Here is a 14,878-nt window from a genome sequence, read left to right as displayed (position 1 = left end):
TTAAGAGTCTGGGTGTCATCCTCGATAGCACACTGTCTTTTCAATCACACATAAACAATATCACCCGCACTGCCTATTTCCACCTCCGCAATATCAACCGTCTCCGGCCCTCCCTCACCCCTCACTCCACTGCCATCCTGGTCCACAGTCTAGTCACCTCAAGACTAGACTACTGCAACTCCCTTCTCTTCGGTCTCCCCCAAAAAACCCTCCATAAACTACAGCTGGTCCAAAACTCCGCAGCAAGAATCATCACCAGAACCCCATCCTCTCACCACATCACCCCTGTCCTGCACCAGCTTCATTGGCTCCCGGTTCACTTCCGCATTCAATTCAAGGTCCTCCTCTATACATTCAAAGCCATCCATAACATTGCCCCCCCATACCTAACAGACCTTATCAAAATTGCCACTCCCTCCCGTGCACTCCGCTCCTCCTCCTCTGTTCACCTCACTGTCCCCTCTGCCCGTCTCAAGACGATGGGGAGCAGAGCCTTCAGCCGCTCTGCTCCCCTGCTCTGGAATGCACTACCCCCCGACATCCGCAACACTGAATCCATAACCCAGTTCAAATCCAAACTCAAAACCCACCTTTTTAAATCTGCATACCCCCCCTGATCCTGCCTTCCTCATCACCTCACCACCTATTGTGTATTTATTTTAAACTGTTTTTAATTCTATTTTTGTACCTTGCTTTTATACAGTATATGTTATTGAATTCTTTGTATGTAAGGCGACCTTGAGAGCCTTTGAAAGGCGCCTCGAAATAAAATTTATTATTATTATTATTATTTACTACGTGTGCAATTTTAAGCCGCCATTGTAAATAAGAAATTGTTCTTAGTTAATTGCCTGTATAAATAAAAAGGTGCAAAACTTTGTTTGAGAGTTTGAAAAAGGCTTCTTAATTTAGAGAAGCAATTTGTGTTTATTTTTTATAGAAAAAGTAAGTCCAATTTTACATGGTTGTGGTTTGCTTTCCTCTCATGTACTCACTTTGTTTTTATGGTTTTTAGTCAATGCATTTTTTTTTAAACTACTTCACATTTATTTCAATATGTAATCATACAAATAACAAATATACAACAATCACATAGCTTTAGTTTGCTCCGCATTGACCTTCAAATAAAAATCATATTACACATACAGCAGGTACCCAATTCGTCTAATTCAAGTCCATATTCAGTCACCCATGTTTCAACACATTTTTACCACATCACATGCTCGTCGGGTGAGACTTCCTCTCTGTTATGGAGAGTTTGTGTCCTTAATCAGTCTCTGTAGTGAAAACATCAGTCCTGAGTTGGCTGTAATACTCTCCATCAAAAATTAATGTTTTACTCTTACCCTCCATTGTTGGAGAGTTGGTGGATTAACATTCCTCCATAAACACAGTTATCACCTTTTTTGCGATCAACAGCAACACCCAGATCAAATATGCCTGAGTTTTGCTTGTTGTATTTCCTGGAGTCTTTCCCAATATAAAAATGTCTGGCTCTAGTGGCAGGTCTACCCCCATAATTAGTTTGATCTCGAACTGAATGTCTCTCCAGTACTGATCAAGTTTGGGGCAATCCCAGAAAATGTGAGTATGGTCTCCAATCTTCCCGCATTCTCTCCAGCATAGTTCTGAGGTGTTGCTGTATCTCGCTAACATAAAAAATCTTACTTTAGTTTTCCACTCAAATTCCCTCCAGGTAGGGCTGCTGGTTCTTTTATGACCATTGAGGAGCGAATTTTCCCACATCTCATCTGTGGTACAAATATTCATTTCCAATTCCCATTTCTGTTTCTTATCCCAAGTGTTTCCAATTACATTATCTTGAAGCCGTCTATAAAAGTGGGATATCAGGTTCTTTTTAATTGTTCCTTTCATTGTCAACATCAAAAAAATCCTTTCCAAATAAGATGGTGGTTTACGTAGCAGCTCCCAATCAGCATGTGTCTGCAAAAAGTGTTAGTCAAAGCATTTTGTTGTTTAATTAATGTGACATCCTCCTGTGTGTGTGTGTGTGTGTGTGTGTGTGTGTGTGTGTGTGTGTGTGTGTGTGTGTGTGTGTGTGTGTGTGTGTGTGTGTGTGTGTGCTGTTTGCGTCCTCTCTCACTTTTTTGATTTGGTGTTGGCCCTTGGTCGATACTCATGGGACTCGTCTTCCAGGCCGTTCTGCCTCTTGTACCAGTCAAACAGAGTCCTGAGGATGGACGGCAGGCAGTACTCTGCTAGAGAACTCATAGAGCTGATTAACTGCAGGCAAAGGAGAGAGCGAGAGGTTAACCCCATTCCAAAAAAATAACACAACAGTAAGACTAGATTTGGATGTAACGGCAGATGTTGCTGATGATGCTTTACATTTCAGGTACACACACACACACACACACACACACACACACACACACACACACACACACACACACACACACACACACACACACACACACACACACACACACACACACACACACACACACACACACACACACACACACACACACACACACACCTGGTCAAACTGCGGGTCCTCTCCTCTCTGCAGAGATTTGTTAAGTGGCTTCTCCTGTGAGATAAGAATATACACAAGATAAATATTTGACCAAAGCAAAAAAGAAACTCTCTAATACCGTAAAACAATCAGATAAAATGTCAACAATGTCTTCCTAAATGATGCAGACACAAGACCATGAGATATATCTGTGCAAAGTGCACTGACCAGTGGTTCTGCCATGATGATGCGAATCTTGCGTTCGGAGAGCAGGGTGAAGTTGGCGAATAAGCTTTTCAGGACAAACTCGCCCGGCTTACTCTCCGGGTCCACGTTGACCGGCGCCATGACGACAGGGCCCTTCCTCTCTCCCAGGGTTCCACTGGCTGGCGGGATGGGGGGCTTCAGTCCCACTGGAGAGGCTAAGGGAGAGTCAGCACAGGTCAGTTAGTTAGGCGATAGCAAAGGTCAAAGTCTGACTTCTACTTGGGGAACATTGGGCACCATTGAACATTCATGACATTGACTAATTCATGTTGGGTGTGAGTTCAAGTTTACAGGGTACACTGTCCAGACACACATACAATCACACACACACACACACACACACACACACACACACACACACACACACACACACACACACACACACACACACACACACACACACACACACACACACACACACACACACACACACACACACACACACACACACACACACACACACACACACACACACACACACACACACACACACACACACACACACACACACACACACACACACACACAGCTTTATTAATTCTTGCTAAATGTCATGATAAACAGACAGAAAAAGATAAGACGGGGAGTGGGATGAGTCCAGGAGGTGTTTGAGTGATAGATAACAGACGGACAGACAGAAATAAGGAGGGAGATGGCATTTCCTGTCATGTGTCTCAAGGAATATTGACATGCCCTTAAAATAGATCAAAGTCTTCACTCTAAGGAGCAGCACATTTCCACGATGTAAGTGACTATGCACTATGAGAAGAACTATTTGAAAACTTGCATCAGAATCAAAATCGGAAATACAAATACTATACTGACTCTGGGGGAGGGGGATTGGATTACGTTACAGCATGTAGCACAGTGGACTATTTTAACCGACAATGAATCATAGGTCACCCAATACAGTTAACCAAAGAAATGCCAAAACACACGCTTAAAAAGGTGGAGTCAGCGATTACGCAGAACACTTGTTGTCAAAATCCGTTTTCAAATTCAGCGCAGTCTGTACTGCACTGAGAAAAAAAACTAGTGTTAATAGTCAATGCACAGCCTCGGCTCTTTAAACAGGGATATAAATTAAGGGTACGCAAACAAAGGGGGCCCACTGTAGCTAGCAACATGCCCGTTTACTAGGCTGTGCAACTACGCTTGTTTTGTTTTTCCAGTGCACACAGAGTATGTGCAGGTGAACTGATTTTGACCACAAGCGTTCTCCAAAATCGCTGACTCCACCTTTAAAGTTGAGTATTATCAAACGGCTGCAATAGTAAAGGAGGAAGTGTGTGATTGGAGCAAATTTGCAGGATTTGGCTCCCTGAACATGTTGAGAAGAACAAGAAGCATAAAATACTATTGTTTACCCACAAGGGGAAGCAAAGCGATAATTCAACCAGAGCATTTCCCAGAAGTGGCTAGTGTATGTGAGCTAACAAACCTGTCAGGTCTAACTGACCCTTTCATGACCATTCGACCTGACCTCACTGGAGAGAGGTGGTTTGTAAATACTGATTCACACAGGACAGTGTTTTCCGAGGCCTCATAGACGGACGGGCACCCTGTTTGAGTGAAACCTGAGCACTCAACTGCTGCAAACTATGGTGCACATGAACACACAACCCCTGGCACCCTTACCAAGGCCCTTGATGAAGCTGATGACACTAGCCCTGCTCCATCTAGCTGGCACTTCCATGGTTTCAGACAGCTACACAGAGAGATGAAGGTACGCTGGTAAAATGTGGAAAAAAACAGAAACTGAGGAATGGCGAAGGAATGGGACTCTGTCCACTGTCCGGAGGGGAGTAGTCTAAAATGTGGAAAAATACAGCTCCAAAGGGTGTAGAATAAAAGTAATTCCTTGGCGGTTGGATTAGCGGCACATAAGTTTGTTTTTAATATCCAGAAATTCCACCATGACAGTAACCTCAGACATCAGAGTAATGTCTGGCATAGGCACTGGGCAAGGTTTTTTAACCAAAGCTAAAAGTGTGAAGCTCCATCCTTGTGAAAATGAATGGTGGGTAAAGGGAAAGACGAGGTGCAAGAGAGAAACTCTCATGACAGCTGTATCCCACATTCAATCCAAATGAGACAGGCATACATGTTGTATCCACAGACCGGGGGAGCCATTGCTGGGAGTAAAATCTTGTCCGAGTGAAGACGACTTGACACCTCGGAAACCGGCGAAGTGTCGCAATCGCAGAGAAAGAGATGGTGTCAAAAGTGTCTCCTGAAAAAAAAACAGAATCCGTCTTGAGCGGACTCTACCAACAGGGGTCGAGAAATATTCCGTTGCAGCGCTCCAGCAGAGTTTTGTGTAGCTCAGACGCTGCGTAGGGCCCCATGCTTGAGAGCTATATATGAGCCTACAAGACCAACTATCAGTTTCTCTGCAGGCCTGCCATCACTTCTCTTGTATACAGCAACTCCCGTGACCTTGGAATCCTCGCATTTAAAAGTTTGTATTGAACTTAAGGGCTTTCTGTCAGTGGTGGTTTTTTCTCGTGGCTGTCTTTTAGTTGTCAGAAGCGGTTAAGTAAAAGTCTGCTCCTTGTGGAGATCTGACCAGAAGAGTTGGGTAGGAATTTCAACACTGCCCCGAGAGAGAGGCGAGGGGAGGAGGGAGGCGCTATATTTAGACCACTGGAGGTCACTCTCTTACATACCCACCACTCCCACTGACCCCTACTCATACACAAGTGCACAGGCATGCAAACACCCGCGCACTCACACAGACGCAAAACACATGCGCTCATGTATACGCGTTTTTCCGAGGCAGACGTTGACTAATCAGGAAAAACACGCAGTAATAATGTGGTTAAACTACAAAGCAAATTGGTTCTGATCTACTTGAGTGAATAGAAGGTTGACTCTTAAACAGAGATTATACGCCACAGCTTCTCGGTGACATGAACATGTGTGTGTGTGTGTGTGTGTATGTGTGTGTGTGTGTGTGTGTGTAAAAATATGAGAGTAGGAAGACGTCAGGGTGTCGGATGGAGCCGTCGATATAGAGCACACTGTAGAGCACCTCCCAGGACCCTTGTAAACATTTGGTTGACTCAGCATTTTAAGAGATGAGTCAGCAGAAATGTCTGGTCTGGTCAATACAAGTCTACCTTGGTTTGCTCACACATGTCCTAAAAGATTTATTTAACATACTGTGTGAGGAGGACTAGGACACAGAAAGACAGAAGAAAAAACAGAAAACAATGACGAAAGATAATGTGTCAAGAGTTAAAAGGCAGAGTTAGACAGAGGAGAGGAGATGAGGAGTAAGCAGAGAGTCGATAAAGCCATTAGCCAATCGACAGAAAGTGTATATTTTACTTGATATTAAATGGTTTAGTGATTTGTTCCAACAAAATGATTGGAGGCTTGTCTTTGTCACACATGATAGTAAACTGACTATCTTTGGGTGTTGTACCGTTGTCGACGGTCTAAAGGCATTCGGACTAGGGGAAATTTTAACCACCTTTTTTTCCAATGAATTTTTCTGACATTTTACAGACAAAACTCTTGGATTGAGGAAACAATTAGCAGATTATTGGACAATGTAAATTACCCGTTAGTTGCAGGTATAGCAGAGAGACATTAATCATGATTTATTTTCATTGTGACGGAGAGGTCTGCACACACCTCGACAAATTTAAGAAGGCTCTTATGCATTTAATAGGCGGTATAGAAGGTTAAAATCAAGGACAAGTTGTCAACTTGGGGTCAGTAAGCATCGCAACAAGTTTTCTCAAATGGTTAACAGATTCATCAATCTGGTGCTGTTGGTACATTTTGCTGACAGTGTCTAAGTGATGTGGATTGCGTTGAGTCACTTTTAAAAGCACAGAAGATTACCACAAACAAATATGGGCCATCCGCCCTCAACAAGACCTAGCACAACCAAACCTGCATGATGTCAGAGGAGGCAGCTGGCAAACTCCCATCGCCAGTGATTAACGTGTTTTGGCATTTCCATTCTGTTACTGCTGCGTTTAACCTAACTGACTGCTTCAGTAAGGTCTGATAGCGTCGGGGGCAACACAGGTAAATCTGTACGAGGACTCACAGGCATATTTACACATACAAATGGAGAGTTTGAGATAAAGTTGAAAAAAACTAAATAGGGGTTTCTCAGCAACTGTAATTCTAGGCCTCCTCTCCTCATTTGCTTACTTCAGAGCATCATCACATTATGATTACTTATATTTAGCTGGCAGGTGACCATATGTGTTTCTATTTTGATAGTGGGGCAACCCTTTTGTTCAGATTCAAGATCAAGCTTAAAACGTGAACATTGATGACGAAAAGCCTCTTGTTGAATCTGAGTTAGCTTGTTTTAACTGTGTGTGTAGACATAGTTGAGCAGGCCTACACATGATTATTGCAGTAATGCTGGCACGATATAGAAGTTCAACTAGATGAGGTCAGTTATTCATCTAGTGATTTCACTTGATAAAGTCACTTGTGCTTGAAAGCTAAAACCTAACTTGGACTTATAAAGCTGGTTTCTTGGCTTGCTAGCCTTCTGACAAGCATCATTGTCGTGACCTTGGAGCAGACAAATGACTCCATTTGGTCCAACTGCTTATAGAGACGCCAGAGCTTAAAACGAGGAAACACACACACACAATATCACCATGGTGCGTCTTTCATTACATCACATAAATGGCTGAGAGGGAACCATCAACACATCCCTTGCAATTCCTCTTTTCTCCCTAACCTTCACACCATTATTACACCTGCTGACAGTAACCTTCGACACACACCTAACATATGAGCTTCACACAGCTACCCTTCTAACTGCACATACACACACAATCATGCACAATGTTTTACCGTGTTTAAAAGGAAAGGAACAACACAAAGAGCATTTAGCAGAGGCTTGCATATAATGCACACAGAAAAGTACCCACACACAGTATATGAGTAAATGCACAGAATAAGAGCTAACAGAGGCCGTGTTGAGTCACCATATGAAAACAGGAGAGCCTGCTGGCTCCTCTTTGTACGTTACAGTAAAGGTAAACTGCAGGCTGCATGGTGATGCCTATGTCCCACTTTGAAATACGACAGCAGTTGTATCCGCTTGCTGTCTCAGGTTGATGAGCCCATTGCTGAAAGTGGTGGGAAGTACAGTATGTACACAATCACCGGGATGCTGCTGCAGGGCTTTCATCATCAGTCACTGGACTTACAGTAGCCTTATCTTCTGTTTGGTAAACACTGAAGAGGAATGGATGAAGAGATGTAGTATTTCTGACCGCAAACAACACATGATGTCAGGTTGACTGAATAAAACCACATGTAAACATACAACTGTTTTATATGTAATGGCAAAGTCAGGTTGAGCTTGACTGACGTGTTCAACAAAACTCTTTTAGTTCATAACAATTTCAAAGATTTTCTTTCTGTTTTGCTGAGTAATCTCCTATATAATTCATGTAGGAAAGTGCTGAGAAGCTACATTTACCCTCAACTAACCCCCAGGTCTCTCTCTCTCTCCCCTTGTTCTCTCTCCCCTTGTCCTCCCTCCCCTTGTTTTCCATTATTCCATTACATAACATTGCCAAATATTGACAGTGTGGATCATGCTGCATGCTGCCTGATTATTTATCCACCCCTACCACACACAAACACACACACACACACACGTGCACTCACTCAGGTACACAAACAAATGAAGCATAGTCGGTACACTGCAGGATCTACTGACGTTGAGCCGATCTGTTACGAGGGCAGACCTGCTACAACTCTTGTTTGACATACTAGCAACAACAACACAGCGACGCGTTAGCTGTACTCACTGCCTCCTAAGGACTTGAGCAGAGACTTGAGGCTGATGTCAAAGAAGCCTGAATCCTGCTGGCTGCTCGCCATGGCTGCAGAGGCTATGTCGCCACGGTGACAGACAACGGAGGGGACAGGACAGGAAGGCAGGATGAGGCGTTACAGACGGAGCGAGTGAGTGAGAGGAGGACGAGTGTGCTCCGAGAGAGAAAGACTGCGAAAGGGAGGCAGGGATGCGGGTGGGCAGCCAGCGATGCGGATGTTGCGGCTGTCTGCTACTGAGTCTGTGTTTGCTGAGTGTGTGTGTGTGCGCGTGTGTGCGTGCAGAAGAGCGCGCGCCTGTGTGTGTGTGTGTGTGTTTGTGTAAAACAGATAGGAAAAGAGAACGGCAATCAGCCTTGCCTGCACTCTATGTTGCTATCTTGCTGGCTAACACCCCCCATCCCCTCTCTGTTTTGCTCTCTCAGGACAGTGATACACAGATGTTGGTAGATGCAAGCAGCCAATCCTCTTAGAGGAAGGGGGAGAGAGAGATAGATAGAGAGAGAGGGATAGAGAGAAAGGGAGGGAGGACGGGAGGGAGGGAGGGAGGGAGGAAAACTAGTAACCGATGGACAATGAAGATTCAGTGGAAGGAGGTATACTTGAGTAAAATAAGACAAAGGGCAGTGATGTAATGTTTCCTGATCACTGTTTTCTGTCTATTCTATATTATTCTATAAGTGCTGAGTAAGCATGCTTCAAGCCTCTCTCATCCAATAAGGTCGTCAATAGCCAGGAACAATAACAGGGCTTTGGCATTGAGTTGTGCTGCATGCATACTATTTGCAGGTGATTTTGGAGTGTGGTGGACTATGCTTTCCCATAATGCAACATGCAATTGACTCGTGTATGTGACTCCTGCCCAGTTAAATGAATTGAATGGCAATTACATTAATGGTTTACATTAATTTTAGTTGCCATGACTCATAAACCTACTGCTATGGTTAAAATTCTTGACAGATCTTTCAGAGAGCTTAACTATTGTTTTTAATAATAAGAGAAAAATGGGGGAAAATCAATTCTCTTCCTCTGTCCTCACACATGTATATCGAAGCACAAATTACAATGTCCAGCATTGTCATGATGCTACGGTTAGGTGAGTAATAGTAAGAGGAAGTGGATAATTAGGGTCATAGTGTTATTCCCTGGACGAACTGCAGAAGTGCCACAGGACACGCGGGTGAGGGATGGAGGAGAAGAGAGGTGGAGGAGGTGGGGAGAAAATGAGAATGAGGGATAAGGAGCATAAAGTGTATAAGGTACAGTATCATGCAAAAAAGCTGCAGCTCACAGGAGAGCTAGCAGGCACCGGATGGCCTGGTTCACATTAATAGACAATTACAGTCTAATCTCAAAGGAGGAAAAATATAGCAAAGAGTGACTGCTGGGCTATTCCTGTCTGCTTACTCCATTACAGTCAAGGGCCAAATAGTTTCAGCAAATAAAAACGTATGTGTTTGTAAGTAAAATTAATACGATTTTCACAAATGTTCTCCTGCACCAAACGTCCCCTGTATGTTTTCTGTGTTTAACCTCTAAATGCTGGAAAGCTGAACTCGAAGATGGCGATAATATCTGACAGAGGTCTGCTCATGTTACCATTGTAACAGTCTTTTTGCTCAAAAGAAAGAACGGAAATGTCATGGATGAATGTTTGTCACGATTTCTCACAATTCTCATTAGGTTAAATAGTTACATGTGCCAACGTGAATGTTTCTCACAAGATTAAATTGCAAAGTGATACACATTTCTAAATTAAGATCCAGTTGGTCGGTCTAAATGGCAAATTATCTTCATTTTCTATATATGTAAATGAGATGTTCCTCCCCAATGAAGAGTGATCAGCTGCCTGAATGCAACTCATGTCTAAGAAATGGAAGTCTCTTCAAATCCACGACCTACAATAACAACATGGGCATATTCTTTCCACACATTTATTCAGCTTACAAATAAAAAATCATGGACTTGGACACACACACACACACACACACCCTTATGGAGCTCCTAGGATTCCTCACATTCTGAGCAGGGGCCCGGGCATGCCAGCTGTTGGAATGTGACTCCTGCACACACACACACACACGCACACGCACGCGCACGCACACACACACACACACACACACACACACACACACACACACACACACACACACACACACACACACACACACACACACACACACACACACACACACACACACACACACACACACACACACACACACACACACACACACACACACACACACACACACACACGCACACAGACGTGGATACTGTATATTCATGTATAATCAGACTTCATGCACACAAGGGAATGCATGAATCTTACTGCATTCCATTTGACCTAAAATCAAAGGCGTTTAATCTTTCTTTTAAAGGCATGTTGTAGCATATAGGCTTTAGATACAAATGTACCGACCATTCTTGTGACCAAAGCAGAGACTTGCATGGAATGGACAAGAAATCATATCCATACTTTCCGGACCAGACTCCTGTTGCTCTTAGATGGGCCTATTTCTTTTAGGGATGTCCTGCTCAATTTATTTTGGCCCCGTTCATATCTGACTGCTTTCGTACTGGGTATCTGCCCAAAGCTGAGTTTAAGCTGACACTTATATTTAAAACATATTCATAATTAAATATGCAACGGACACATTTAAAGAACTGACTTATCCTTGTAAATTCAGCCCACCTCATTTTTCATGAGCTACTTGACCCAAATACTGAAGATTCTGATTGAAAACTATAAAGGTAATCAGCTTAAATAAAAATAAAGCTGACTCCAAGATCAGCTTTATTTTAGCTGAAATTGATCCATGACGCATATGTTCATCGACATGTGGGTGGGAGTTAACTAGCCCATCATAACACAGCAGATGAGCACACACACACACAGACAGACACACACACACACACACACACACACACACAACGAAGGGGGACTGTTTGAGGTTCAAAGTTCACACAGTGGTGTCTCCTTGACACAGCTGGGTTGATCAAATAGATAACTCTTGTGAAGAATGTGTGTGTGTCAGTAGCTTTCATGCCAGGCATACCTGTCTCCCCAACATTAAAGCCTCAGCCGTGCACATTATCACAGCATTGAAGCCTGATAATATTCAATTTCATGGCATTTCTCGTGTTGACAGTTTGACCTCCAGGATCTATGCGATCGCTTATTGAGAAGTCACTGTTAATTTGGCCTGAAGGCCGTGTTTGTGCAGGTGGTGCTTGGTTACACAGGCGCTACCTCACTTCAGCATAGTATAACGCCCACTTTTCTCGCTTTGTTTGAGGCTCAGCCAAATCCCACTGAAATATGTATAGCCAGAAACAAAATGACTGCCAAAACCTGGTGGCTCTACTCGCCCTAATGCGCCACTATCTTAAAATTCAATTCTCCTGACTTTACTCTTTAAGCGTCTCTCCGATATGAGCCTTTTAAGTGAAGTTTGTTAAAGACCCACTTAGCGTTCAACTCTTTAGGCATCCCTTTATATTACAGGTTGTAAAGTCGGGGAACTAGGGGTGAAGGATTATTCTGTCATAGCTGTATCTTTGAGTAAATACAGCTTAGCTAATATAGCTACATATGAAAAAGTACAGAAAGTGAAGGGGCCTCCTCTTGATGTTGACCTGGCTGTGGCAGACAGAAACATTTGATTTGTATGTCCATTGAGAGATCCACTGATACTATTGTAAAAGTCAAGGCCAAGTCTCACAGATAAGCAGCTCATCCTGCAACTAAAAGGTTACAAATTCAAGTGTTCAACTGCAATGAGTGTGTCAGCAGTGTAAAGTGTAGGAACTTTGATAGGGAATTGAATAAATATTAAGCTGTAGTAGTGGCTCGTACCAAGAAGCTAAGTTTACCATTGGCAGAACCTACGGATGTTTGGTTCAAATTTTTTATCTAAAATCGGTAATGCCATCCTTGAATCAAACCATACACAGTGCTATTGTACTTTGACTGACTGCTGACTGGTATTGGCGTTCTCCCACAGTTGGAAGTGTTTGGACATGAAATTCCCAGAACTTAAGGTAAGCTGAGAAAGAGTCAGAGGTTCAGGCAAAAGACAATACTGTGCCTGAATCAGAGAGAGGGTTCTATTTGCAGACCCATGGGGGAGCGCAGCTCCACCGGAAATACGCTACCTTCTTCTTCGTTTTGTTTTACTGGCGGTGATCACCTAGCGGTGAATCACCTTCCCTCACTGAATGAAGTTGTAAACAACGTCAAACAATAACAAAAAAAGTTAATGTGAATTTTGATAAAATGAGTTGTGTATTTTAATGTGTTTGCACGTTTTGTGTTTTATTTATAAGAGTTTATATTTGTATGTGGTATAGGCCTACTTAATAATTAACTTATAATTGTGAATTGAAGAGATGGATTTCGGAAGATGTACACAAAGCTTTGTTGCTTCATTCATCTTCTACCTCAACATCTACTTTTTACCACCGTCCTGGCCACTTGGGACCGGTAACAAACTGACTTATTTTACTGTCTACTAGCACCAACAATAACAAGACACAGTGTAAACTGTGTCTTGTTATTGTTTGACGTTGTTTACAACTTCATTCAGTGAGGGAAGGTGATTCACCGCTAGGTGATCGCCCCCAGTAAAACAAAACGAAGAAGAAGAGCTGGGTGATCACCGCCAGTAAAACAAAACGAAGAAGAAGGTAGCGTATTTCCGGTGGAGCTCCGCTCCCCCATGGGTCTGCAAATAGGCACTCTTGGAATCAGAGGGCAACACCACATAGGCTTGTCTTTAACCATTTGGTAGAATGAGGTTTAGTGGAGTAATCCTGTGCTTTTTTCTTTTTTTTCAAAACACCAAAGGTATCACTTTTCACAGAGCCTACAAAAGCCACAACAAAGACTCAGGTCAAGGTCCTCGAGTCCCAGCAAAGAAGAACCTTGTTATGGCATACACAGGGAGACAGACAAGGTCTGGACAGGTAGAAAGAGATCAAAAATTTCAAACTTTAAATCCCAGGGGGGCATGAAAAACCCAACGTACATTCCAGTTTGGGAGTTGAGAATCATTATTTCAGCAGGATGTTCAACCACCCTTTCTACCTTTTCCAGCCGGAGAAACCACCAACAAGCCAGACTCTTCTGGTGATTTTTCTCTTCTTGTTTGCTCTTGTCTTGTAATATCGCATCTAAAAAATAAAAACAAATGATCCATAGCTTGTTTGCACCTACCTGTGTTGATATGTACCCTCTTCCTTGACCTGGACTGGATCTTAGTAAACCTCCCAGTGAAGTCACTGGGGTCAAACATGTCCAACGACAGAGAGGCAATACGCTCCATAACTATTCCATCCTGGCCTTGGCTCTGGTTCTCCAGTTCCTTCTCCTGAGGGTCTCCATTAGAGCGGTCTGACGTGCTGCTTTTAGCCCCCAGGCTGACAGTGCTTCTGCTTCTTACATCTTCTAGAGACATGTCTTCACTGATGGCTCCACGGCGCCAAAGGAGCTGAACCCACTTCAGGTAGTCTTTTAACAAAACCTGGCCCTTCTCAAAGCTAATAAGAAGGCACTACATGATGCCTTAAAAGTAATAAAATAAAAATAAAAATTTAATTTCTCTAAAAGTTAAGCTGTCTTCTCCTTAGAAGCCCTTTTTTTTGCTTTCACCTGTTCTTTGTTTCTTTCCCTCTCGGTGTCTTTCTCAGCGAGGCTCTGAGGCACAGCTCTGTTTCTCTGCTCTCAGGTGGTGAACAAGGGAGGGATCCAATTCCAAGAACGCAGCTTGATTGGGTGGTTTGGGAAGTTTGGGTGGTTCTCTTACCGTCTTCTTGTTCTCTCCCCCCCTCCCTCTCTCTCTCTCTCTCTCTCTCTCTCTCTCTCTCTCTCTCTCTCTGGGTTTTTTTCCAACTACACCCGCCCCCCTCTCTATTCATTGCATTGAGCAAATTATTTCTTTCTTACGTCCCCTCTCCCACACCTGTCTGGGTCTCTTCTTCTTTCATCTTCTCCGTCTAACACAATAAGCAATGCGCAACATAATGGCATGCGTCTGCTTGAATCAGACAGCCAACACATGGCATGTGGGTGGGTGTGAATAAGAGCTGAGAGTCCCTGCAGTCACTGGTTGAGGCTGTTTAGCCAGTTACAGTAACCTCAATGTGTTAATGGTGTAGGATTACTCAGGGCAGACACACCCCTTTTTACAGAAGAGGGAAACAAAGCTAAGCACAAACAGGAAGAATCCTGAACACAGGAACAGCCAGAAAGAGTACTCTTTGTTGGAGTGAAAGTTAGCTGAAAGTTTTGATTAGCAGATG

General features: G+C 43.3%; 1 protein-coding gene across 2 annotated transcripts in view; it reads right to left on the bottom strand.

Moving 5' to 3' along the window:
• fryb (furry homolog b) overlaps nt 1–14,255 on the bottom strand; it is a 54,813-nt gene extending 40,558 nt beyond the window's left edge. For both annotated transcript variants that reach the window (XM_080040434.1, XM_080040435.1), the window contains exons 1-4: nt 13,794–14,255; nt 2,708–2,901; nt 2,501–2,554; nt 2,105–2,244 (exon numbers count right to left, since the gene is read on the bottom strand). In XM_080040434.1, the coding sequence (XP_079896560.1) occupies nt 2,105–2,244; nt 2,501–2,554; nt 2,708–2,901; nt 13,794–14,034 (629 nt within the window). In that variant the 5' untranslated portion in view covers nt 14,035–14,255. The remainder of the gene's footprint in view (nt 1–2,104; nt 2,245–2,500; nt 2,555–2,707; nt 2,902–13,793) is intronic.
• Between the last annotated feature and the right edge of the window lie 623 nt (nt 14,256–14,878).

This window comes from Ammodytes marinus (assembly GCF_949987685.1).
Source record: "Ammodytes marinus genome assembly, chromosome: 14".
NCBI lineage: Eukaryota > Metazoa > Chordata > Actinopteri > Uranoscopiformes > Ammodytidae > Ammodytes > Ammodytes marinus.
This window is presented reverse-complemented; position numbering and strand designations above follow the sequence as displayed.